The 24,730-nt window shown below is 36.4% G+C and overlaps 1 protein-coding gene across 2 annotated transcripts in view; it reads left to right on the top strand.

Annotated features, from left to right (window-relative positions):
* TBCK (TBC1 domain containing kinase) overlaps positions 1 to 20,997 on the top strand; it is a 95,676-nt gene extending 74,679 nt beyond the window's left edge. For both annotated transcript variants that reach the window (XM_057379093.1, XM_057379094.1), the window contains 3 exons: positions 2,747 to 2,922; positions 7,675 to 7,834; positions 18,988 to 20,997. In XM_057379093.1, coding sequence (XP_057235076.1) covers positions 2,747 to 2,922; positions 7,675 to 7,834; positions 18,988 to 19,098 — 447 coding nt within the window. In that variant the 3' untranslated portion in view covers positions 19,099 to 20,997. The remainder of the gene's footprint in view (positions 1 to 2,746; positions 2,923 to 7,674; positions 7,835 to 18,987) is intronic.
* The last annotated feature ends 3,733 nt before the right edge of the window (positions 20,998 to 24,730 follow it).

A 24,730-nucleotide genomic window follows, 5' to 3' on the forward strand; every position in this document is an offset into this window, starting at 1 on the left:
TTYTGTTGTAGTTTCTTGCTGTTTCAAAGTGTCTGTAGCAGAATGGGGGTATGAAAAGGAGATGTGAGATGGGGTAGAAGGATTGACAGCTTGATGTTAGCCATGTTTAGCTTGTGCTGGCTGACAGTTCATTAGAAAATTCCTGTGAGAAAATGCCTGAGATGAAATATAGTTGTTACCAGATACAGCAGATGTAGTAATTTTTAAAATGTAATGAGCAAAGATTATCTTATAAGAGCATGCRTGTATTCCACTTTGCAATTTGAAGGAAATAAATTAATCTGATAAAACAGTTGTTAGAGAATGAATTGAATCAGCAGTTCTATTCCCAGCAAGTCTRTTGAGAAGTTTCAGGTTTTTTTCAAAGCTTATATAGAAATGTTGTATCACTGAATCTGCCATTAAGGCAGCTCTGGACATAYTAGGTCAAAGCAAGGATTGTTTTAAAATTCACAGCTGAATGTGTTTCTCCTTATTGTCAACCCAGTTAAAAGAAAAGAATGCTTGTCCTGTTTATTAAAACCTATTTGTGGGACAGTGTGTACCTGTAGAGCACTTTGTATGGCTTTCTATCTCTAGATAAAGAGAAAAGTTCTTATATCAGATTAGGTGAATTTTCATTGGTTGGATTTCTACTGTAGACTTCATGCTTTCTTCTTAAGGTTTCATTCTTTCCTGAGGCAATCATCCCATCAACTGAATGGGACAACTGAATAGACAAGAGTTGTATAAATGAAAGCAGGAAGTGGTTTTGTACTTAGAGTCCATCATAATGTAAATGTTTCTCTGGAAGATTTCATTCAGGTCATCTCAGCTAGTGTAACTGACTGCTACCCGAGTGTTTATTGTTACMTGTAATCATGTGAACCTGCTTCAAGGACTGAACTCTTTGCTGCAGATTTGCTTCCCTTCCCTTCTTGGTTTTGCTCCACAAATATGCTCCTGAGGTAGAAGCTGTTGTCTGAGGACAGAGCAGTTATGTCTGCCACTTTGTCATCAGGCAAATTAAGCTGTGTCAGCCAAGTGTGTATTTATGTATTTTTTCTAAGTTACTGCCTTTCTTGGTTCTTGAAAATATGTCTGCTGTGAATTCCCTAGACATCGTGGGGCTGCTGAATTCCTTTGGCAAGTCTGAAGTTTGTGAAAAGAGCTTGATTTTTTTTTTATTCCTGCCCCACTTTAATGCAATTCATTTCCTTGGACTCCTCTTGGGAAAATTCAGCTGTTCAGCTGGAAGGGTAGCTTTAGACAGCAACTGTGAGTCGGCTGTGCCTGTCATGCTGGGTTTTTTTATGGAAACAGGTCTCCCTTGAGTATTGACTATTCTGTTGAAACAAATAATACATTATCCAGAAATTTWGCATTTCTGGTTTTCTGATTATAAAGTGTCTTGACTCTATGATTCTGAACTTGGAAGGAAATGRTGTGTTGAGACTAGCAATTTGTAACTTCTTTTGTTTTGAATATTATTGTATACAATGGAAAAGGCAGTTCAGTAAGGTGATATTCCCTGAAGTAGAATTAGTGATTTTCTTGGTAATTTCGAGTGCTTTTGGATAACTTGCTTTACATCAGAGGTATTTCTAACTGTTGAACTGTCTTGAGAAGTCTTTTCTGGGACATAACTCAGAAAAATGTGTACGTCTGTCTGTTCTATCTAGCATATACCCTAAATTTGGAATAGGTCTCAGATTAAATGAGAAATTAGTATGTTTAAAAAACAAAACAAAAGTTAGGGCTAACAGCAGTCAATTGGACTAATACCAATTAGTAATGCCTTGATTTTCTTCAGAGTGCTCCTCCTGTTCTCTTGAATCAATACCTATAAGCAAATAATGTCTTGCATTGGTGTGATCACTACAATCTAAACAAKATAAAAGAAATGGAATATTTTTTAGAAGCAGAAAATTTGTTACTGTGATACTCTTTAACAATGTGGAGTGTACAAATTCTAGTACTTATGAATATTTCTGAGATAATTCACAATTAATGTTCTTTTATGGAAAATAATTTCAGGCATTATCATGCTTTTTGCTTGATTACTACCAGGAATATGATGTTGTATGTTGTGTCATTAATATAAWTTCATATATGTATAAATTTCCCCATCCTAGAAAACTGAGGATGAACTTTCTGKATTATAAAACAGAAATACTGTATTTCTATATATAATATAAATCTTATATTTGTGGTGTCCCAGTTTGTGCCTAGTCTTTGGACTGGGCTAATAACTGGTGTTYAGATAGCTCTGTGTCTTTCAGAGACATCCCTACAGTTTCCATGACAAATTGACCGTTGCTAACCATCTTTTCTGCTCCAATTATGAGACCTTTCAGTTTCTTTTTCTGAGAGTGTTTTCTAGCCAATTTACTTAATTTCTGATGCTAAGAAATGTTCTGTGGATTGTTGGAAATGTTCTGTGGAAATGTTRTGAGCCCATCAGCCACAGTGAATAATTCATTAACAGATCACAAACTGAAATAATTTGCACAGTTTTTCAAACAATTTTCTTTTTAAACAACTTCTAACAGAAAATAGAGCTATAGTTGTGAGATAGGTATTTGGCACTGGTCTGGAGCTTTTATGTATAGATAGCTTAACTCTGACTAGTTCTAAGAATTCTRAGAAAAAGTTGTGTTTCTAGTGTGTCACACTAGGTTGTTACACTTCAAGTTCGTCAAGTAAATATAAGTTAAAAAACCTCCATGTMTCTTTCACCTCAAATATTATTTTTTTTCTTTTACAGTCTAGGGACTCCATCARTTTGGATGACCTGAAGGCAGAGGTGTCACCACGAATTTCAGCAGAAGATCTGATTGATTTGTGTGAGTTGACAGGACCTAGTCATTCCAAAACACCTGTGAAGAAAACAAAGCCTAGTAAGCCAAAGCTGCTGGTGGTGGACATCCGTAACAGTGAAGAGTATCCTTCAGATCTGAGTGCCAACCTTGCTAAATCATGCTTGTGTCGATTMCTTCCTTACTGTGTGCAGAATGATATGTTAGAATGGTACATAATGGAAAGTGAGGGGTCTGGTAGAGGTGGAGTGGAGGAGCTGAAGGCCATGGGGGTTTTGGCATGGAGAGGCCTGGTTTGCAGAGAAGAGGACAAATGAGTTTTTTGCCTTCCCATATTGATTTTTGGGTTTAGTGAAATCACTTTGYACTGGTAGCACAAGTGCTTTAATGCTATCTTTGGCTTTGTAACAGGTGTTTTCAGCAGCCCTTCCCCATTTACTATGACCAATATATTGAAAAGGTGTGAGGCTCTCAAATTAAATGGAAGGAAGATAGAGTTGATAGCTCATGTGCTTTCCCAGCAGCAAATTGGTTCCTGYTGAGTGTCTTCTTGCTGTGTCAGATAATGCAACCATGCAGCCAACCTAACCTAAGTCCTCTAGTAGGTAATAATCAGAAAAGTCTTAAAGGTATTTTGGCGCTTGTATTTAGCATGGCCACTACCCTGTCTGTACTTTATCATGTGTTCCTTTTGAATACATAGTTCTTTGCATRTAGAATATTTTTCTAATTGTTTCAAGAGGCAGTTTATCTGAAGTAGTGTAGTTACAGGACTGGGATTGTTTGCAATTTGGAAGGGATAGTTCTTCTTAAAGATGTGCTTTTCCAGGAGTACACATCTTGGTCAACATCCATCTAAAATTGGGAATAACAACAACATCTTATTAGAGGTAACTCTTAACATTGCACCGAGTGTTTGGGAATATACTMGTTATTGGTTTGTTTCATTTCTGGTAAGTATTGCTCATTTTGTAGTAGCAAATGTGATGTAGATTTGGGGGGTTTTTGTAGTCTACTTTTAGCTTGGTGTGTCACAAGTGATTATTCTTAGTGGGCAATCAATTCTCAATAGAAAAATAAGAGAAGACTGAGARTTTAGSCTGGAGAAAAGGAGGCTGAGGTAAGGACYRTATCACTCTCTAYACTACCRTGGTGGTGGCTKGGTTAATGGTTGGACTTAGTGATATTAGAGGAATTATCTAACCTTAGAAATTATATAATTCTATGAGTTTTAGTCCACTTTTTACTTTGAGAAAGGAAAATTATTCCTTTTACCAGTGTCTGGCTTATTCTTAGAGGTTTCCAATGATGSAGATTCAACAGGCTCCTGACAGCTTTACCATGCAAAATAGTCTTTAGGTGTCTAATAAATGCACCATGAGGACATTTCCCATATTATATGTGTATTAAAAGAGTGCAGTTTCTCTACAATTCAGTGAATGATGGACCAATGCCAGTATTTGGGCTAAAATATGTAGTCAAAATTTAAATCAGGTGTAAACATCATTTTTTCACCTAGTTTGTTAAAATGCCACTCTAGAAGTTATTGAATGTGAGAGCAGAGCAACACCTCCACTAACATTTTTTCTATATTATAATATATTTTCTTTATTATAACTTACCAACATTTGTGAAAATGTTTGGTGATGTAGAAAAGTAATTATTCTTTCTCCTGTATAATGGTAAATTTATTATTTACATAGTAAATAAAATTTTGTAATATTCTAAATTAAAACTGTTATTTTCAAGAAATTATTCTTTTATTGTATGCCAGATTTGAACCTGTAATGTGATCTGCTGTGTAGATAAAACAGAATGGTCAGAGGAATACAAAAAATTTAATTTTTCTTTCACTTACATTTTCATGCAAGGTATTATTTTCATGCATCAGTTAAGGATTCTAATTAAGTAGAGATTCATGTGTCTGAGTAGTTTGACTCCTTATTTTCTGGTCTCCAGTGTTTTCTCTACTCTTGGATCTAGATTATTGAAAATGAGGTCCTTATTATTCAGATAACAGTAAAAAGCAGGTAATTTTTTGAGAGAAAATTTCTTCATCAAGAGAGAATACTTTTTAGACTCCGATTTAATTTAAAAGAGAAGTCTCTGGAAGTAAAGCTATAAAAGGTTATTGTTACTGCATAGAAAGCTTTGATACTACTGATTTAAATTATGTTTTTATTTCTACATGCATTATTGTGTTACTAATTATTTAAGTTAGTTCTCAGAAATCACCAAGGAGAAAGCAGAAAGAAAGCAAGTAATATAAAATGCCTAGCCTACAATCATTKCACTGAAAGGCTATTACCTGTGTAAGATAATGGATTTATTTATAAATTAATTAATCAGCCTGTTATCACAATGAAAGGCAAGGTGTCTGCTTTAATGTTTCTGTAGTTTTTCTAATAGCTTGATGATAGRTTCTACTCCGCTGTTATATTGATCYTATTCTACTSTAGCAGAYTGGATTCAAAATTTCAATCATTTCAAAATCATTTGACTTCTGTAAGTTAAGTGGTTTTATGAGGCTATTTTTCATATCATGAATTTCTTAATCAGACTTTTTATTTCTATTTCTTGAATGAGGAGCCATCCTGAAGAGACRAAATCTCCATTAGCTTGAATAGTGAACTTTAGTCACTTCTGCAGATGTTTTGGTAAATTTGAAGTTTATGGTTGACTAAAATGTGCTGACCTTTAAATAATGGGAGGACTCAAATTCTAATACCTCTCTGGTATTAAGAGGTAGGAAATGTCATGAAAAARGAAGCCTGGTAGGTAGTAAAATTGCCCTTGAGTGCCCTGGTTTGTATGTCAATTGCAGAGGAACRTATCTGGTAGAAAGCTGTTAAACTGTCAGAAATTGTTAATATACGTGGGAAACTGTAAGAATACCACGTTCAGTGTCCTGTTCATCCTCACAAGGAGGAAACAGGCTTTGTGGCTGTCACAAAGTGTCAACAAACTAGGATAGGATCAGTCTTTGTGTAGGTTACTGTGGTATGTATTCTAAAATGTGACTGACCATTGTGAGGTGTTACAAATATGTGATCATTTTGTATATTTTGGTTTTAGTCTTTTCAGCATTAATGCCTGTCATGCTAAACTCCACTTTCACTTTGTTTTCTAAATTATTTGAGAAAGCAGGACATGCTTCCAACAAGTATCAAAAATGCTTCATGTTTCATAAGACGACTCACATGAAAGCTGAGGGATTGTTTTGTAATGAGTCTCACATTGCAAGGCCAAGAGCTACCAACCCTCTTTCCCAGTAGACAGCTTTGTAACAGAAGGCTTTTTAATGAAAAGCTATTATACACAAAGCACTATTTCAGTTGGCCAGCAATTCTCTGAGGCTTGTTTCATTAAGCATGTTAGCAGATATATTGGCAKTCTTCCATTCATGTTTTGAAAGTTAGACCTGCATACTTGTGGTCTCTCAGTCTGTAGCACAAACTCTTGGCTTTTTTGTTAATTGTCTTAGCAATTAGAAGTTTTTTTTGAACACTAGGTCATATTTCTCTCTCTCTCTGAGCAGCTAAGTGTACTCAGTAGTTTAAGTAACTAAATTTCTCCAAAGTTATTTTCTGTCTAAATGATGATGATTTCAGAACCTGATCAATAGCAGTGGGAATTGCGTGGTTATAAATGGGGTTGGGGAAAGGGGATTGGCACAGATGAGTGAAGGAGGGATATAGTTTTCCCATTCAGAATAGAAATAAACTGACAACATTAATGAATGGTACATGATCATCTGTTGTTCTTCCAAATRTTTTTATATAGCTGTGTTTTTCCCACACTGTAACAATGATCATGAAACTGAAACTGTTACATGAATAATGAGAAATGAATGCTAGTATTAAGCTTAGTCTGTTAAATCTTACCTCCATTTAAGGCAGCTCCTTTATTTAATRGGATTCTGGGATTCAATTATAAATTGAACTAGCTTTCTGCATGTACAGCAATAGAGTGACTGATCTCGATATTTGACATTGTGTGTATTTTTGCAGAACTTTGCTGTTACCCATTTCTTCAAAGCTGTTTTTGCTTATAGCTGGAGAAGGGGAATGTTCCAGGCATGGGTGTACAGTCTGAAAGTAATTCARTTTTGTCAAGGTCATGGTCCATTCTCACATTCATAAAAAGCTAGGTAGTAGTAGTCCAACTTAATTTTTATTTAAGAGACTTTCACATTCAGTATTTGTCTATAAAGTCTCATTGAATGATCATCTTCTGAAACTGAAGGACCATAACTGTGACGTCTCAGAGTTGTTTGCTTTCAATACCCATTACACGTGTTAGTGGGACTGCAAATAATATACCTGGTGCTCATTGTCTGGGAATCTGAGGTCATATACATTAGAATTTCCATTTGGATCAAAATTGTARAGGACTCGTGGGGGTTGACAGGAAGTTTGAGGGCATTTCCCAATAATCCCTGTGTAGTTTTGGTTCTCATYTTAAGTACTCCATTCCTTTTGCATAGCATGCCTCTAGAAGAGTTGCTCCAGCTGCTTATTGATATTTGGCTCCTGTTAGCAGACTAGAGTTGAAGTGAAATCCACAAAATTAGATATACTGGGGATATTGGCTCTTTAGCACCAAGTGTTTGATTTAGCAGATCGTTTCCTGTAGCGCTGTGCTGTGTCCTTTTTGAACCAAACATTTCTCCATTCTGTGCTGTCTTTCCTATGTAGTGTCAGAAGGTTTTTCTCCATACAAGTAAACAGTAAATGAGGTTTGTTAAAATACTCTATCACAAAAGACCAGTGTGGTTGTGTCATGGCAGCCAGGATGAAGAGTAGGTTCATTTTGCAGCTATGAATGTACCACAGGTTTCTCTGCCTTTCAGACCTCCTTAACTGATTCTCCTAAGCTTTAACCGTGGCCACATTTCTGGCAGCATCAATGTCCCTTTCACATCAGCATTTACTCCAGAAGGGGATCTCATCCAGTGCCCAGCAACTGCCACGCTCCAGAGCTTTAAAGGAAGAGTTGTGGTGATTGTAGGAAATGCAGTGAAGAACACAGCTGCTGTAAGTATATTGCTATAATGTATATTTTTATCTTTAGAGATACATCAATAGCATGCATACAATCAATAGTAAAATAAATGCAAGAGTCTGGAAAATATCAGTTAGGAATTTTGTGTATGATGACAGGATTTGGGDTGATGTTTTTGTTGTTACTCATTTCTGCTTATAGATAAAGACATGTCTCTTCAAGTGGTCCACATCTGAGAAGGTTGATGTTTTGAATTGAAATGAAATTACTTAACATTATCTTCTTCAGCTTTAAAATCTTTATTTTTGTCATGTCAGAGAAGTGACATTGGCACTTCTAATGTGCCTCCGTAGTAGCTTTCAAAATGGGCTTGCATTTACTTTCTGTGGTGTTTGGAAGGGCACACAATATAAGGTGGTTGGGGACAAATGTGTTATGAGTGAAAAGGAAATAAGATATAATTCATATTCCTACTAGTAAAAAAATGCTGTATTGCCCAGTATTTTAGAATCACTGCTTCCTACAGTTGTGCTTAGTGAAGAGGAAAATKATTCCTACTAGTAATTTTCGTATGATATATTTATTGTCAGTGCCTTTAGCTAGACAGGGAAAACATTCAAACTTCCTTATTCCTTTCTATAATTCATATTTAATGGTGCTGAGAACCACTAGAGTAACAAAAGTTCGTAAATATTTCTTTTGCTGTTCTCCCTCAGATGACATTATCTTAACTATGGTATACGTTCAGTTCACCGGTTTCTTAAGCCTGTTTACACAAAGGACATGAACTATAACCCTGAAATGACAAGGAGGGCTGTGAATCATTAAAAGGTCTTTATGTCAGGGACAGCAGAAGCATCAGCACGACACATGATGTTGATTTTAATACCTACAGGGAGTTATAAGTAAAGCAAGAAATCCCTTTCATTAACTATCATTTCATCATTTAGACAATTAACTTGTGATATGTATCAGGTTTCTTAAATAGTAACAGAGATGGCATGAAAGACACTGAAAACCATCTCTCACATAGTTTCGGTTAGTGAGTGTCTTTGTGTGTGAATCCAGATGAGTTCATGATAGATATTTCAGCATGAAATCAGACAACTTGAATAATCACAATTTCCCACTAATGCTGAATGTATAAATCCCCCCTCAAAGGAACAAATGCAAAATGCATAAAATGCTAAGAGCAAAATGGAGATTATTTGAATGATGCTTTACATGTTTGATGGTGGATTGTGCAGCTGTTTTCAACAGTTACATTTTAAATTATCAAACTTGCAAATTTCTCTCAGGAAGAGCCTAACCATTCACTAACCTCCTAAGGATGAAAAACAGGAAAAAGTGCGTGCTTTGGTGTTTGCTAGTGAATGTCTTTATGGAATATATTCCTACCAAGTCATGTCTGGCAATGGTTTTTCACAACCAGTCATAAMTGTTTTATCTGAAACAAAGGAACTCAAAACAATGAACAAACAACTTATAACAAATTTTTGGGGATGGAAAGTACAGTGCAGGTTGTCGGTTCCACCAAAGCTAAGAAGATACCATCTTCTCTTGTATTKGAGTGACAGTTCTGATGCAAAATTAGATTTTTTTTCTAATGTTTAAAAAAAACTTTTGAAATTAAAATTAAATTTCAAAACTTGAAATTAAATTGAAATATTTTCTGTGTAGCTAAAGAAATCTTGCAGAGTGCTTAGTAAGTGCAAATACTTCAGTCACATGAGAGGTGCTGTTTTATCCTCTAAACCTAGATTTTATGCAGTCAAGACAATGTTGACCCAGAATTGTCAATATTACAGCTTTCCATAAAGGAGAAATGCTGCTTTGCCTCCTGATTTGCTTTGAGGGTTCTTGAAATCCTAACTGAATAGTGTACAGCTTTAAAAAGCAACAAAATACTGGATTGGCCAGTCTGACCACACATTTATTAAATACTGAAGCCTAAATACTCATTGGGTCTGACCACCTCTATCACACCTTTAGAGCACATATAAAACCAGCCTCAGTYTGACTGTGTTGATAAAACCCTTTTTTTTTGTGGGTAGTTTTTTAAGGCCAGTTTCAATTTTACTCTGCATGGCTGCATAGAACTGCCTGCCACTCTTCATGCCAAAACTATGTAGCTTGAGGATTGACAAGAACAAAAATTGTTGCTTTTTAAATTTTGTTAGGTAATCAAATCATAGGAAAAAAATATAAAAGTGAATGCATGGAAACAAAACYAATTTCTGTCCATGTTATAAGATGYTCAACTTRAAATGTATCTTTTCTAAACAGAGTTATGTATTTCCAGATGAAATGGGATGAACCACAAATTGTACCCTCCACAATAAAGGACAGTTTTTCAGAAGTGTTCACTGATATTTACTTCACTAAAAATAAGGAGATTTGTGTTGTTATTTGTTTAGTTTAAATTTATATGGGACTGAGCAACAGGGAAAAAACACTGAAAGTTTATGGGGCTATTTGTAATTAGAAAGTTGAAGCTTTCAATTGTGCTTCATATTAGCAGCCTACTTAGCATCACTTSAAAATAATTTTTTWAAAAAAAGTTAAGTATACTGAACAGACATGTAGAAAAAGCCTTTTTGCACTTAATTTCTTTTTCTGTTTTTTGTATTTGATTTGGTGCCAGATGATAAAAAAATTAAATTGGAAAGAAAATGGTGTCAAGAATTTGAGATGTGAGAGGGAAAACTGAAAACCACAGCTAGTTAACAAAGCAGATATTTGTTAGTTCTGAAAACAGCAGGAAACCTCCACATATAAGGCATTATGCTGGAGTTCAGCAACCAAATTCTATTTTGATATTTCACTTTTAAATATGTTAAGTGGCAGTATCTMCTAAGTGAACTGAATTCCCCTTTCCCACCTGCATGGACAGATAAGCACCTTGTAAATTGCATTTTGGACAAGTGATCATTACAGTTGGGAATATAATAGTTTAATAGGCAATAAGTGTTCAGTTGTAGTTTCTTTTCTTGGTCTAGGACAGATAGCATGGCTCCTGGTTTTTTGTCACCTTCAAAGACAGATATGGCAAGTGAAAAGGTGGATTATAGTTATTCATATGTAGGACAGGGATTAGTTTGAGTATTTTTATGGAAGGGTAGCATTGCTTCATCTTCCCTCCTTCAGTCAGCTTTGAGGTGCTAMGCTATTATCTGTTTCCATTTCAAAATTTTCTCTGTATTATCACAATGTTGACTGAATTTTGAACAGGAGAAATACCCTCCTGACACTATATCRTTCTCCAGCAACTCAATTTTGACAGTGACGCACTTCTGTCACATGGGTGTTTAATAAATATGTGTTTCCCCCAGTGATTTAGTATGTGCTTTATTGTCAGCTAGTGCTATAACAGAATAAAATATGCAGGACACAATCTGTCTAATAAGTAGCAACTCATTTATATTTTGCCTTGGAAGAAAATAAGCTGTAAATCAAAGCTTAAAAGACATCTGTCTTTATAGATGGTAAATAAATTCTACATTGTAACTTCTAATTGTTACATTGATTATTTTTTGTCTAGGTAAGTTRTGCTGCTATAAATACATTGTCTAGACAACTTCTCCAAGTTGCTGAAACAAGGTAGTCATTCTTATTGCACTGGAATAGCTAATAGATAAAATACTTTGTCTCCAAAAAAAGACAAGAAGTTCTGATTTTCCATTAGATCTTTCTGACTCTTTTCAAGGCAAGAGAGAGAGGGTCAAATTCAAAATTCTTTTTGTAGAACRTATTCTTAGCTTGGAAAAATATTTTCTATATGAAAAAAAAACATATAGTATTTTCTCCCTCTTAGCACACTATCAAAAATGCATTTCTTCTTACATGAAAATGGAGACACATAGGTTAAAGTGTCCGGTTACCACTGAATTTTTGTGATTTTATTGTCATCTTCCTCTGGCTTTTTAAAAAGTCCTTGCCAGAGAAACAAGTCCTTGCATGATTTCTTCTGCTATAAACTTGTCTTAAAATTACAAATGGATACCTATGAAAYTTCATAGGATGATCTGAAGACTAAGTAATTTGTAGACTGCTAAAGGACAGGTGCCTTTGTGCTTCTAAAGGCAAATATATTTAGTTGGARGAGCCTAATAAAACTTGTAGAGTGAGTAAATAGAAATTATGCAATAAACTTCTGGAGATGTTTCCAATATATATCTTTCCTTGTAAATAATTCCTGCAGAAAAGTGRCTGAATGATTGAAATGAAAGCTCTTCTCTTCGCAGGGGTGGAGGGGCCCCTTATGATTCCCAGAACGGCTCTTTCATGTTTTTTTCTTAAGGTCCCATCTGTGTTCAGACTCAGAGTCTACTGGAATCATTAGAGCCTCCTTGTTCCCTTTAAATACAAAAAGACTAATCTTGTGTTTTGGAAAGTTTGAAAGGTTTAGTTAATCAGCAACAATCCTTCTGGTTGTAGCTCTCCCCAGTACATGGTTAAGTCTTCATTATTTTATTGCACAAATGTAGCCCTTTTTATTATTGTAACATGTAATGTATGCATGCTTTCCTTCATGGAGAGAAGGCAGCCCAGCCACTGTTGCCAGTTCAGACTCCTCACCCAGCCTGAGAGAGACACTTGGGCTGCCAGCCAGGAGTTGTGTTGAGCTGTTGGAATTCTGCTGCTGACCCTGGCTTTGGTTAGTTTGCATTGAATGCCTCAGTAATTCTCACCTGCCTTAGGCAGTGATGACCTAAATATCTCACTGTTCCAGCCAGTTGTGAAAGAGGAAAGGGTAAAATGAAAGATGGAGGCTTAGATGCAGAATTTGAGTGTTTCTTTTCCTCTTCAGAAGTAAGTACCCAGAAAAAGGGTCTAATTCTAAAACTCCAAAACAGGTTCTCTTTTTTAATTTTTACTGAGACTGATGGTAGCAGTCATTGGAAATTTTAGTTATTCCTTTGATGTAGATGTTGTTTGGCCTGTCTGTGTGCTTTGCTACACAGACGTTTGGATACTTCTGGAATGAGGAATTGTGGAGCCTCTGGCTTTACCTRTAAAAATATGTCTGAGAGATGCTGGCAAGCAGGATGTGAGCTCTTTTCARTCATCTGGGAGATCTCTAAGGACAGGAAAGATGGGGGAATGGTGTTCCTGAATCTTGGAGTGGTGCTGTCAGGCTCCAGAGTTTCTCCAGGCATCTGTTGTGGCTGTGGTTACACTGTCTTTGTGGACTGCGTCTCTGATAGAATACTCTTGTCCTTGCTGTAGCTTGCATGGATTCATTTGTATCTATGTTGCTCAAGGCTACTGCATTATAACAGAATTTTCACTTTGGGGGCTGTTCCTCAGTTCTGAGAATGTTTTGTGTCTCCTGCTATTCCACTTTAGAGAATCTGAAATAGTGATAACTGAAATAGAGATGGTAATGTACTATAAATATGTGTTACAGGTTCAGCACCTTGTGTAAGGATATGCCAGCTAGAATGGTGAATTTGGAAATTACAATATCCATACTACTTGTCTGAAGCAATGTTGCTTTGCTTTTCTCTAAACTGTATGTTTGTCAGCCTTTGAAGGGGATGGACAAATGGACTGACTGACTGACTGACTGACTGACCAACTGCTTCAGGAGGGTTTGAGTAGAGTTTGAGGAGAAACTGGAGAAAACTTGCAGTTTGGGTAGTATTAAGAAAAAGTACTGCAAATCACAAAGAAATTTTTTTCACTACCAAGTTCTTTTTTGACCATTTTTCAAGATCTAGGGCAACCCTTCAACTTGGCGGGAGGAGGTAGAATCTTTCACAGACTCATGCTTTCTCTTTTTRTATCCAAGCCAGCTGTTATGCCTCTTTTCAAAATTACATATTCCTCTTCCCTAACAGCTTTTTTATTTTCTGTTGAAAAATAGAATAGTTGTCTTTTTGCRTTTTCATTTTACATTCCGTTCAACTGTAATGTGTGCACTGCATTTATTTTGGTCAGTATAAATTAACTGGGTTACAACAGCTAAATTTCTGCAACTGACTTTAATATTCAGGTGCTCACTTTCAGCTGGGTATTTTTTAAAAGTATAGAATTTCTAGGTAGAAAATTTAAAATATGGGTGTTTAAAATTACTTGAAGAAATTTGCGAGTGTTTACTCTTTCTTTCATTCTCAGTAAAACTTATTTTAGAACCAACTATTAAAKACCTGTTTGTGTAGGCTTATTTTCAAATCTTTGCATTTAAGTCCTTTATGTTACTGCTGTGTTTTCATACTGATGAAATGGAAGTGTTCCCTTTTGGCCAGGTTTACACATAGGGAATTTTCCCTTGATCTTGTTAGAGCAGGTGGTTCTAYGCCTCCCCCCGCCATCTTTTCCATGATATTTAAGTGTCATTTTATTTATCTGGAATCCTTTAATATAAGAAGTAACTGACTAAAAATAGTCTTGTGTACTGGATCTGTGCTGTGGCATATGGAGRGTATTATTTAAAAAGTAGTAGACTTACTATTGAAAAAGTTGTCATACTTTCAGAGAGATGGAGGTGAGCTCTTGCCTGAAATCACACAGCAAAATAGACTTCAATTCCTGAGAGGTTTTGTGTAGCATGAGTTTACAAATGAAAAACTGGAAATAAACTTGTGGCGATGAATGAATACTACAAAATTTGGTTGATGTTTCTCCTCCAACTTCCTTTTTTTTTGTGACTCTTTTGTTGTATGCTGTTAATATTTATACCATGGTAACACTTGTCACAGCAATCTTTTTTGGTATTCTGGTGCAGTGTGTTACTCCTCCTCCCCTCCCAGCATGCCCTTTAATTACAGCCTGTCAAAAGAATGTCTGTGAAAGTGAATAATGTGTACATAGCAATCCTCGTGGCTGGCCTGAAGGGTGCTGGGAGTGGAGCTGCACAAGCTGTTGTGTTCATAGACTCTGTGCTGCAGACAGCCTGGAAACGTGACGTGCCTGCCATAAGACAGGCAGCACTTGAAAGCTGTTATTTTGCTGCTTGGAACRGCGTGAGAGAAACATTTTGATGAATTCTTCAATGTGCAGATTATTAAGGTTCTTGATGTGGTTAAAGGAGCAGTCCTGTTATGCTGTTTGCATTGAGAGCAGCACCAAGACAGGGTAAAATGAATATTTGCCCATAGTTTGGTATGAATTTGATGTGATCTTGTCTGTCTTTGAAAGGCTGACTTTTTGTATCTGCATGAAGAGTCTTAACTGGCTGCTTTCAAATGCAAATTGTACTTTCTGGCTTAGTTATGCTCACCAAGAAGGGTGTTTTATGTGGAATTGATGCATGCAGTACTTAATAGAAGAACTGTTTCCARAGTCTTCACTAAAGTCATCATATACTAGTCATTAAACAAGTTTCTCACATATCCATCCTTTCATGTATAGTATTTGCTGTGAAAGCAGTAAGAAGAATTTCAGTTTGGAAGTTCAGTTTAAAAATTAGATGCAACCAGGGAATAGACAGCAACTGACCTTGGGAATCTCCTTTTGAGGAAAGAWCACCTGAAGCAGAAAGTAAAAAACTTAAAAGTCTTGTAGTATCCTGTGAAGCTTTTCCTCAGACAGACATAACTCCCATTTCCCCCAAGTAGTCTTCTTGTCTAARTGAAAACAGAAGCATTACAGTGGAGTGTGATCCATTGGTAGTGTGGGGAAACAGATATTTTTCAGATGTTATGTCAACATCAATATTTGATAAATTTGAGAAAGTATCATAATATAATGACAGTTTATTTCTATTTTCAGAAATTTATTTCTGTATAATGGAAATTTAATTGGACACTATCTTTATATGTTTWAAAAAATCTCTCTTTAAAATGCAGGTGGTTTACAGGTTGCGAAGGATGATATAACCCATGTGCTTTTCTCTTCACCGTGTTATTTTCTGTCTTAGCAGCACCTCTGTAAATCAGGTGATTTAGTGGACTATGGATTATATGTTCAGGCATCCGTTAGTAAAATTCTAGTTGACACTTGATTTATAAAGAAATGATACTTTATGATTTATAACAAAATAGAGCCCATGTTTGCATTGCAAGATGGCAGTTCTGCGTCTGTGGGACTCATTCAGAAAAGCGCCTTCAGCTTTTTTTGACACTTATTATCTTGTTCTTTTTGGATCACTGACTTTATTTTTTTTTCAAGTCTTTAGGAAACAATTTCTTTAATCTTTATTTCTTAGATTCAAGCTGCTGGTAGTTGGCATAATTGGGGGCAAACTGGGGAGAAAAATCTATGTAGCTATTTCAAATAGCCCTTCCTCTCATGCCACTCCATCAGAGCACACACTAGAAATAACTCTTACATGTGTTTTGAAAATACTGGCTTCCTAGAGTGTATTTTGGCAAGGGAAGATACCAGGTGGTGTTGAAACATTTCAGAAACACGGTGACCACATTCCTGTTCTTGCCTGTGACAGACGGGCTCCTCTGTCTGGGAGAGGGAGGCACCAACATGTACAGAGGAATAGAAYTATAAAAAGTCAAACCCTTAGCAAGGAAGACTGCTATGCTAATAAGAGACTATTTCTACGTCTATGCTTTACCAGAAGTTACTATTTTTACTTTCAGTGACAAAATGGGGGAAGGCAGAAGGTAAACTAGGAACATCTTTAAACRGATCAAATCCTACTGCCGTGTGAGGTTAACCTGGAGTCTTCTATGCACTGCATGGACACATGTATGTGCAAAGCTCTTGGAGGCTGATACTTARAGTTGGATGGCAATTCTCAGCCTATGTCACTGTGCCTCTAGGGCCCTGACTTGCAGTTAATTCACACAGTAGTGAGATACTAATAGTAGTACATTTCCTGCTCAGTGTTTTTTCCCTGGCTGGATGTTCAGCTGCAGTATTTTGAACTGTATTTGCAGCATTTCTCACTGAAACTAGGCAGCAAACATTTTGTGACAACTTGAAAAAAAAATAGGAAGTTCATCTTATGGTATATCATCTTGTGCTCTTAGGCTTTCTGCCCATTTTTTGCTACCAGCTCCAGATTTTGCAGTGCTTGCTTCCCCTGCAAGAAGCAACAAATTCCTTACTATAAGATTTTAAARTGACCTCATCATATGTAGTGAAGAAAATTTATTTTTAGACATACCTTRGTTAGTAAAGCAGTTCTAAAATACACTGGGACACAGGCCTTAACATATATAGGACATTCAAAACACTTGGAGCAGAGGTTTCGTTTAGTATCAGAATTTCAAAATTATCAGTAGTCAGAGTGGAACATCTCTGTTGACACATGGGACATTGTACACGGGAAATAACACGGTGCTTCCTGCCAGCCTAAGCGCTTGTTGCCATTTGTCATTTCTGCTGGCTGAGGAGCATTGGTGTACAAGACACAGCACTGTCCATTAGTCACAGGTGGAGAGCACTGTGGGGTGACAGATATGTCCATGTSAGGTGGAGATGTCTGGTAGAAGTATTTCACTAGGAATATAAACTATTTTTGTAGTTCATGGTATGAACAGCTGAGTGCTATCTTTGTCTCTATTTCACTGTACACTGCAGCTTTATGGACTGGTGGACTATCTCTCTGTGCATATTACACCACCTGTGCAACCAAGAACCTTTCTAAAAGCATAACATTTGCTTTGCTCATGAAAGCTAACATCCACATATGGTGTAAATTTGCTATCTGCTGATTTAGTTGCTTGATTGTGAGGATGGTTTTATTTTTGCTTTGGATCCTGTACTGAATGACCCAAACTGATGAGGAAAGATGATTGAACTTCCTTTTGTCTTGTCTTAGCAACTACCTGAAACAAATTTAACAGCCAAAATGCTTACAGTGACTTATTTCTCTGCTTCAACAAGTCCTCAGATCTGGTTACAGATCATGTGCTAGTTGCTCACTCCCTGGTTAAATCCATTCTAAAATAGAGAAAGAATTGTAGTACCTGTGTATGACASATAAGTGGGCAGAAGTCAATTCCTTGCATATATAAAATACCTTCTGTGTGATGCAAAAGTTCTAGCTATAGAAGTTTAAAATTTTGCTACTATGAACTCCAACTTGTTAACAAGATTATCTCAGGACTTGTACTTGATCAGGTAATTGTGTAGTACATCTTGTTCTGCCTCAATATCTGTTACACTGTAACAGGTAATTAGGAGAAATATAAATGAAAAAAGAAATYCCACATATGGAGTTTGATTGGGGTGTCTGCAGCTGTTCTTGAGTTGGCAGTTTAGTTTTTTGTGCCAGGTTAGCTATTTGGACATCACACTTGCACAGGTTCTCAAATAGCATCACAAATTATTTTAAAGAGACCAAAAGGGATTTAATGTTTTACASTGCACATTGGAAGCACTCAGGGATTTTACAAAAGGCACTGATTTGTCAGCCAGGTATAAAGCAACAGTCTCGAAGACTGGCATGGCAGAGCAGTCTCTCACAGCTGTTGGAAATACTGATTATTTCRGTGGCTTGCTTTTTAATGCATTTTATCAGTATTTTGAAGGCAAGTTTGACATGTGACACACAAAATACTGTTCCTTTTGGTTTGAATTTTGGTATTTTGAAAGATAGTTTTTATTTTTTATCATAATTATTTTGATACACTAAATATCTTTTTCAGTGTAATAATRTTTCACAAAATTTCTACATGGAAAGTGGTAATTGCTGAGTTTGGTTTATGGTATGAACTGGTTGAGGAGAGAGGCTTTCAGTGGTGGGGGGATACCTGCTTGCACTATTTACCATGYCTGTGGGCAGACTGTGGGAGCAGGGCAGATGAGAGGATAGACCCCAAATTCATATCTGACGTCTGTGAGATCAAGTCACGTTGGGCAAGTGTGACAGGTAAGCAGATGACTGTGCAATTAAACTGGGATTGCTTGTAAACTTGGATACCTGCAGGAAACACGTGGGATTTAGATTAATGCACAGAAAAATATCTGTTAGTTCATGCTTTGGGAGAGGCTCCAGTGATTGTGCTGAGATTAAACTGTCCTGTTAGAATGAGGTAGAATCCTGCCTAAGCAGAGATAAATAAAGTTCAAAGTTATTAGTGTGACCCTTTCATGACCACAAAATTCATCCCAGCTGTTYCAATACAATGGCCTGGGCTCCCGTGTTGGAGTAGTTATTGCAAAAAAAGAACTTCTACAATCTGATATTTTTTGTTTAATTTGCCTTACTTAACACAAAGATTATTGTGATTTAAGGACGGTGATATGCATTTGGCTAATGATATATCTGTTTCAGTTTGCAGCTCATCTAGTGAAAAACAAGTATCCAAGGGTCTGCATCCTTGATGGAGGAATCAACAAGATCAAGCCAACTGGTCTCCTCACTGTTCCCTCTCCACAAATTTAAATGACTGTAAACATTTAGGACAATCTGTCTGAAGAGGRAAGTCTTACCTACAGCACAGATATCCTGAACCTAAAGGGCATTATGGCATCTTCACCGTACAAGCTATCCTGATGATCAGTGTTTTAACCTGCAGCTGTAGAGCCCAGGAGCTTTATGTTTATTCTTTAGTACAGAGCTTCAGTAGGAACTGATCAAAACTGAAGCTTTAAGCTTTCCAAGAAACCTCTTTTGGCACTGATGCAGGGCAGAAGTGCTTGGGCAAGTCTGAATGCAGAAAAAGGAACTCATCTGGCTTTTGGTATCTTGTATTTCTGTGGAAACAAAATTATCTGGCACTTGATGGCTCTAAGCTACGCTTAGATTATTTGGGAAAGTATTTTACTGTGAATATTGAAAGTTGCAAAATGAAACTGTACTGTATGTATTGTGTGAAAAATGTATTCTCTAATATTTTAAAAGCAATTGCTGTATCTTGTGAACTGCTTTATTTCTGAGAAGGCTGAAGGTTTTTTCATCTGTGTTGGAAATAAAGACGTATCCCAAATTAAAAGTCACTCTAAGAGCTGCTGCTGAGTCAGTCCAAAATCCATCACAAGATGGAAAATGTCTTCTACTCTGTGGTGAATTTAACAATCTATTTCCATAATCATATCAAATGTAACAATTTCTGAAACAATTGTACTTACCAGTAAGGTGGGCTTTCAACAATAAGGTGTCTTAGGGCTAAAGATCATTTATTTTGCAAATAATAGTGTGCTTCCATTTTAGAAGCTGATGCCTTAAAAGGATATGTTGYAATTTTAATTTTCATGTGAAAACATTCTGGAATAATCACTCTTGTATGAATTGGAAGTTGAGAGTTTTCTTTGGCYCTCTACTCTTTCAGCTAGTGGTGTCAATTTTCTTGGGGTTTTATTAGGTCCTTGTACATGAACTTTAAAACTGAAAGWTTGAGACAGTGGCCTGTTTTTGAACTAGACTGGATGCAAGTGTTGCAGATGAGGGAAATCTGGCTCCCACAAAGGCCATAAGGTGGCTGTGCAGTAAAGATGTGGGAATTACTTCACAGTTAGAAGCCAAAAACYTTTAAAGCACCAACAGAAACAGGAATTGGCATACATCTTACTGAGAAGCTAAAAATAAACTTGATTCAGACAAGTACCACCTTTCAGAAGATGTGGGGGGGGGAAAAAAACAACTCCCTAATTCCTACCCTTCAAAATCCCAGGCTAAGTTTGCTAGCTTATCAGGTCCATTATTCTAAAAATAATGGTGGAGATGGGAGGAAAGCTAGGAAAATAAATGAATCTGTCTTCAGGAATGCTCCTTGAAAATATTACCTTTAATCCAGAAAAAAACTAGTTATGATAATGTAAGATTGTCAGTGTGGCACTGAAATTAAATGGGAATGGGGAAGAATGTCTTTTAGAAGACAAGATAGTGTTAGATTTACCTTTTTACATTTTTAAAGGTGGGAAAAAAAAACCTGATGGGACATTAGGCTTAATAATCACTGAAGTGAGAGGATTAAAACGTATTTTGTGAAATKAACAAAATGGCACCAAAGACATGTTCACCTGGTTACAGTCACATATTAGCTTGCATTGTGAATTTGACAGGCTGCTCTTTATTATCAGAGCATCATCTGAGACAKGGCAGTTCCCACAATACAAGCTCACTGTAGGGTAATGAGGATTTGCTCTGGAGATGGGATTATTGTATGCCTTATTTGAGGATTTTATATCAGGAATAGTTTTTAATTTGGCAAACAGAACATTGCYGTAGCTAACTTTGTTTTGTTTTTCTTCTGTCACAACAGGTTTCCAAAACTGAGAATTCTCTGAGAGAGGTGGTCAGTGAAAGGCTGTGAGCAGTGTTTATAAATCACAGGCAACATAGTCACTTGTTCTGTGGAGTTTTTTAGTGTTGGTGGTTGTGGGTTTGGGGGTTTGTTGTTTTGGGAGGGGTTTTTTGAACTGAAATTGTGGAAGATGAGACTTTATGAGAGGTGCTGAAAGAGGAAGTTCTCTTGGTGGGGCAAGCAGAAGGTTTTGTAGGGCTCTTGTAAGATTTCTGGAGAAYGGATTTTCCAAACATGTACATTTCTAGAAGCATGGTTTGTCCAGCTGTACCACTGTCATTCWGTGTTTTAGACTGCAACTGGATTCCATAAAGATCTAGTTGGAGGAAAGAWCCCCAATATTAATGTTCCATGTCAGTGTCTTCTGCTGCATAGCAGAAGTAAATTAGCATAAATTTATCCTAACTAAATATTTCCCACTGTTAGGCCTGGAAAATGCAGCCTCTCCTAGTCTGTTTTTCCTGCCATTTTAAAAACATCCTGAATCTGCCCCAACCACTTGGGCTATRGCTTCCTGCCAGGACAGCCATATTCCCAGAGGTGGACACCCAGGTGGGACTCTGAAAAATGCAAAGGAATTAAACCTTCTTTGGCAGCCTTAGACCTATTGATMATTGCAGACTATGAAACAGTTGCTGCTGACATTTGAGTGTCCTTCTTTAGACAACATGCAAGTCCTTTGAACTTTTTATTGCAGTTTGCATCTAAGTTCCTTGGGTTTGTCTTTGTTTTTACAAGTGGTATTTGTCCTGTTCGCTCTACTTTTTTGGAGATAAGACTAAGAGCTATTTGTTCTTATCCTAGGAGCCTCCCTTCCTGGATGCATCTTGTTTCCCTTTGTCATCCTGATTTCTCCATGTCTAGGTTGTGTGTGACCATGGTACCTTCMAAGTTCAGGATGGAAACAACTCACCTTATGTAGCAGGAAGGAGGAAAGTTATGGTGTTTACTTCACTCTGACTAATCTGGTTTGCTTAAGGTATTTCTGGCTTGTTGATTTGGGGGAGGTATAGTTGTTTTCTTTGTTTTTGGTTTTTTTTTAATTTAGCATAAGTTTTCCCTTTCAAATTATATTTCCCCACTGGTAGTCCAGGGTATTTGGTGTTTCTGAACTAGAAGCAGTAACCATAGCAGCTAGGCAGACACTGGTAGGTATTCTTTCACTTAGGTAATTTAYTATTCTGATTTTCTGGATGATCTATAGAAGTGCTAAGGGCTACATAATTTGTAAAAATGAGTGAGGGTTAAATTTCATACAATTCTTTCCTTGCTTCTTATTCCACATGTTAATCTATCMTTAGGTTCACTGACAACACCACAGCACTTCAGCGTACTGCATGTGCCTTTGTGTGTTCATAATCTGTGTAGGCATCACACAGTGGTATGCTGTTATTTYTGTGACCTTCTGGATATCAGTATCTAGACTTCCTTTGATATTTYAGCCAGCTAAGGAAGATGTTTATTAGAGTAGCTCTTAGCTGGACTTCAGAGCTGCATCACACAAGACTCAACAAAACAAAAAACCCCAAGTGACGTGACTTAGTTCCTCAGCAGCTGCATCACTCATTATTATTGAAGGGGTTACTGTGAGACCCTGTTAGTTCTGTGGCCTGAGACATACTTGCTGTTCTTATTACAGGGTATGAATGTTGTACAGAATATTCCTTTTTGAGATTTGTTTGTACTTTTAGTAGTTTATCAAGTTCCTTCAGTTAATATAAAAAATAGGTATGGCTTTATTTAGCTTTCACAGTGTTCTGATTGAGTTACTAAGAGGTCTGGGAATTGTGTGGGATTGAGTGTGGCCTTTTAATCTCCCATTTCCAGTTATCTTTTCTTTGCTGATGCATCAGACTGACCTCTGCCATTGTTATGTTAGAAACTTTACTGTCATCAGTCTTATCTTGCTATTTTTCATTCTTTCTGTTCGGCTCAGCTTGTGAAAATCGACTAGAAGAATTATTATTCTTCCCAAAAGAGTGTTTCTTTCCAGGACAAGTAATGAAACTTGATCTGTGCTGACTGAGCTAACATCAGATTTGTATATTTGACTAGTAAAACTACAGATTTTACTTTTTCTTTGAATCCCAAGCTATAATGCTGGTATTGTCAATCTTTTAGGTTTCCAGACTTAGTAGAAAGTTGATGCCAGAAGCTGCAGGCTCTTTTGGAAATAGTGTTTTATTTGAGTTTCAAGTAACCATGAAGCTTWAAGTTTGCTACTGGTAACACTTTTTAAATCATAACACCAAAATACCTGTTTGACAACAGACTATTCTATGACAACAGAGCCTGTATTCCATTAATTTAGGTTTAAAAATTATTCCTGTACTGCCATAATCATGTGTGTTTGAACATAACTCAATATTGTTATATGTCTCATTACATCAACATTTAATAAACCAATATTATACAGAGTTTAAAGAAACTTTGAAAACATGCAATCGGTAGAGTGTTATTACCTCTGAATCAATTTTTAGGTATTTTTTGTAAAGCCTTTTCCCAAGATTGGAAAATTATTTTTTATATTATTATGAAAATTTAAGTTCAGGTTAATTTCTAATTGAAGTCTTGCATGTAAAGGTAGGGAGACCCCAGTGCATGCACTCGTGTAATTCCCATATTTTCCTTCCATGGTGATACATCCTTATATGCATTAGGAGCAGAGACACCAAGTTTCCAGACATAGTAATCAGTGTAAAAGAGCAGATAGAGTAAAGCAATGTSGTTCTCATTGTATCCAATGGGAACAATCCAAGGAAAAGGTGCAGATCACTGCTTCAATTAGTATTTCCTAACTGAAGCCGTATTAAATGTCTCATCTTTGTCTATCTAGAGTTGTCTGGCATTACCTAATTTTACAGAGAGATAGCGTCTGGTGGTATCAACTTTTTTCAGCTGAGCTGGCCAAAGGAATACAATTGAGAGTACAGTACAGGTACATGCAGTAATTATGGGGTTTCAGTAAATGCAGTGATTATGGCAGTCGCTTGAGTTATCAGGCCATTATTGCCTTCCTTGCTTTTGATATGTCTTGTATAATATAATACATAACCTTTTGACATGTATTGTATAATATAATATATAACCTTTTGATATGTCTTGTATAATCTGGGTGACTCAACTGCCTTTACTAAACAATCTGATAACATCTTATTTTACTCAGTGTAGAAGAAGGATATACCATGGATACTGTGACAGTACTGTGTGTGAGCATGAGGACAGTGCAGGCAGCAAAGACTATGTCTTTCCTAGTAATAAGCTGKTTTTTGGGGAAGCCAAAGGTAAATTCCCCAGTAAATACTTTTACAAAGGTTAAATACTCCACCAGTAATTTTGTAAACAATCCTTTCACTAGTAAGTATTATTAATGAATGAATTTCACAATTGCCACAAACAATTCACAGCTCCTATCAAGAATATAGTAATGGYGATTTATTATTTATTAGGTATTACAAAGCTTGTTATAAATTTTGGTCATCTATATCCAGCATGCATCATATCAGTAGTATATAATAAACACTGTGGTGTAGTTAGGCTGTAATAAAATATKATGTATTTTTTCCAATGGTTATAATACTTAGATTTTTCTTTACTGTTAATAAAGATTGATAATTTTGGTAAACTTTGTCAAATACTGAGCTCCGCAACCCTAGAATACCAAGAAAAAATCATAACCTCCCTTATAGACCAGAGGTCAGAGCATAATACAAAAGTATTTTAATTTTAGATTATCAATTCTTTCTTCTCTTTTAGCAATTCAAGTGGGTT

Source organism: Malurus melanocephalus, unplaced genomic scaffold (assembly GCF_030028575.1).
Source record: "Malurus melanocephalus ecotype Western Australia unplaced genomic scaffold, MMel_1.1 scaffold_386, whole genome shotgun sequence".
Taxonomy (NCBI): Eukaryota; Metazoa; Chordata; class Aves; order Passeriformes; family Maluridae; genus Malurus; species Malurus melanocephalus.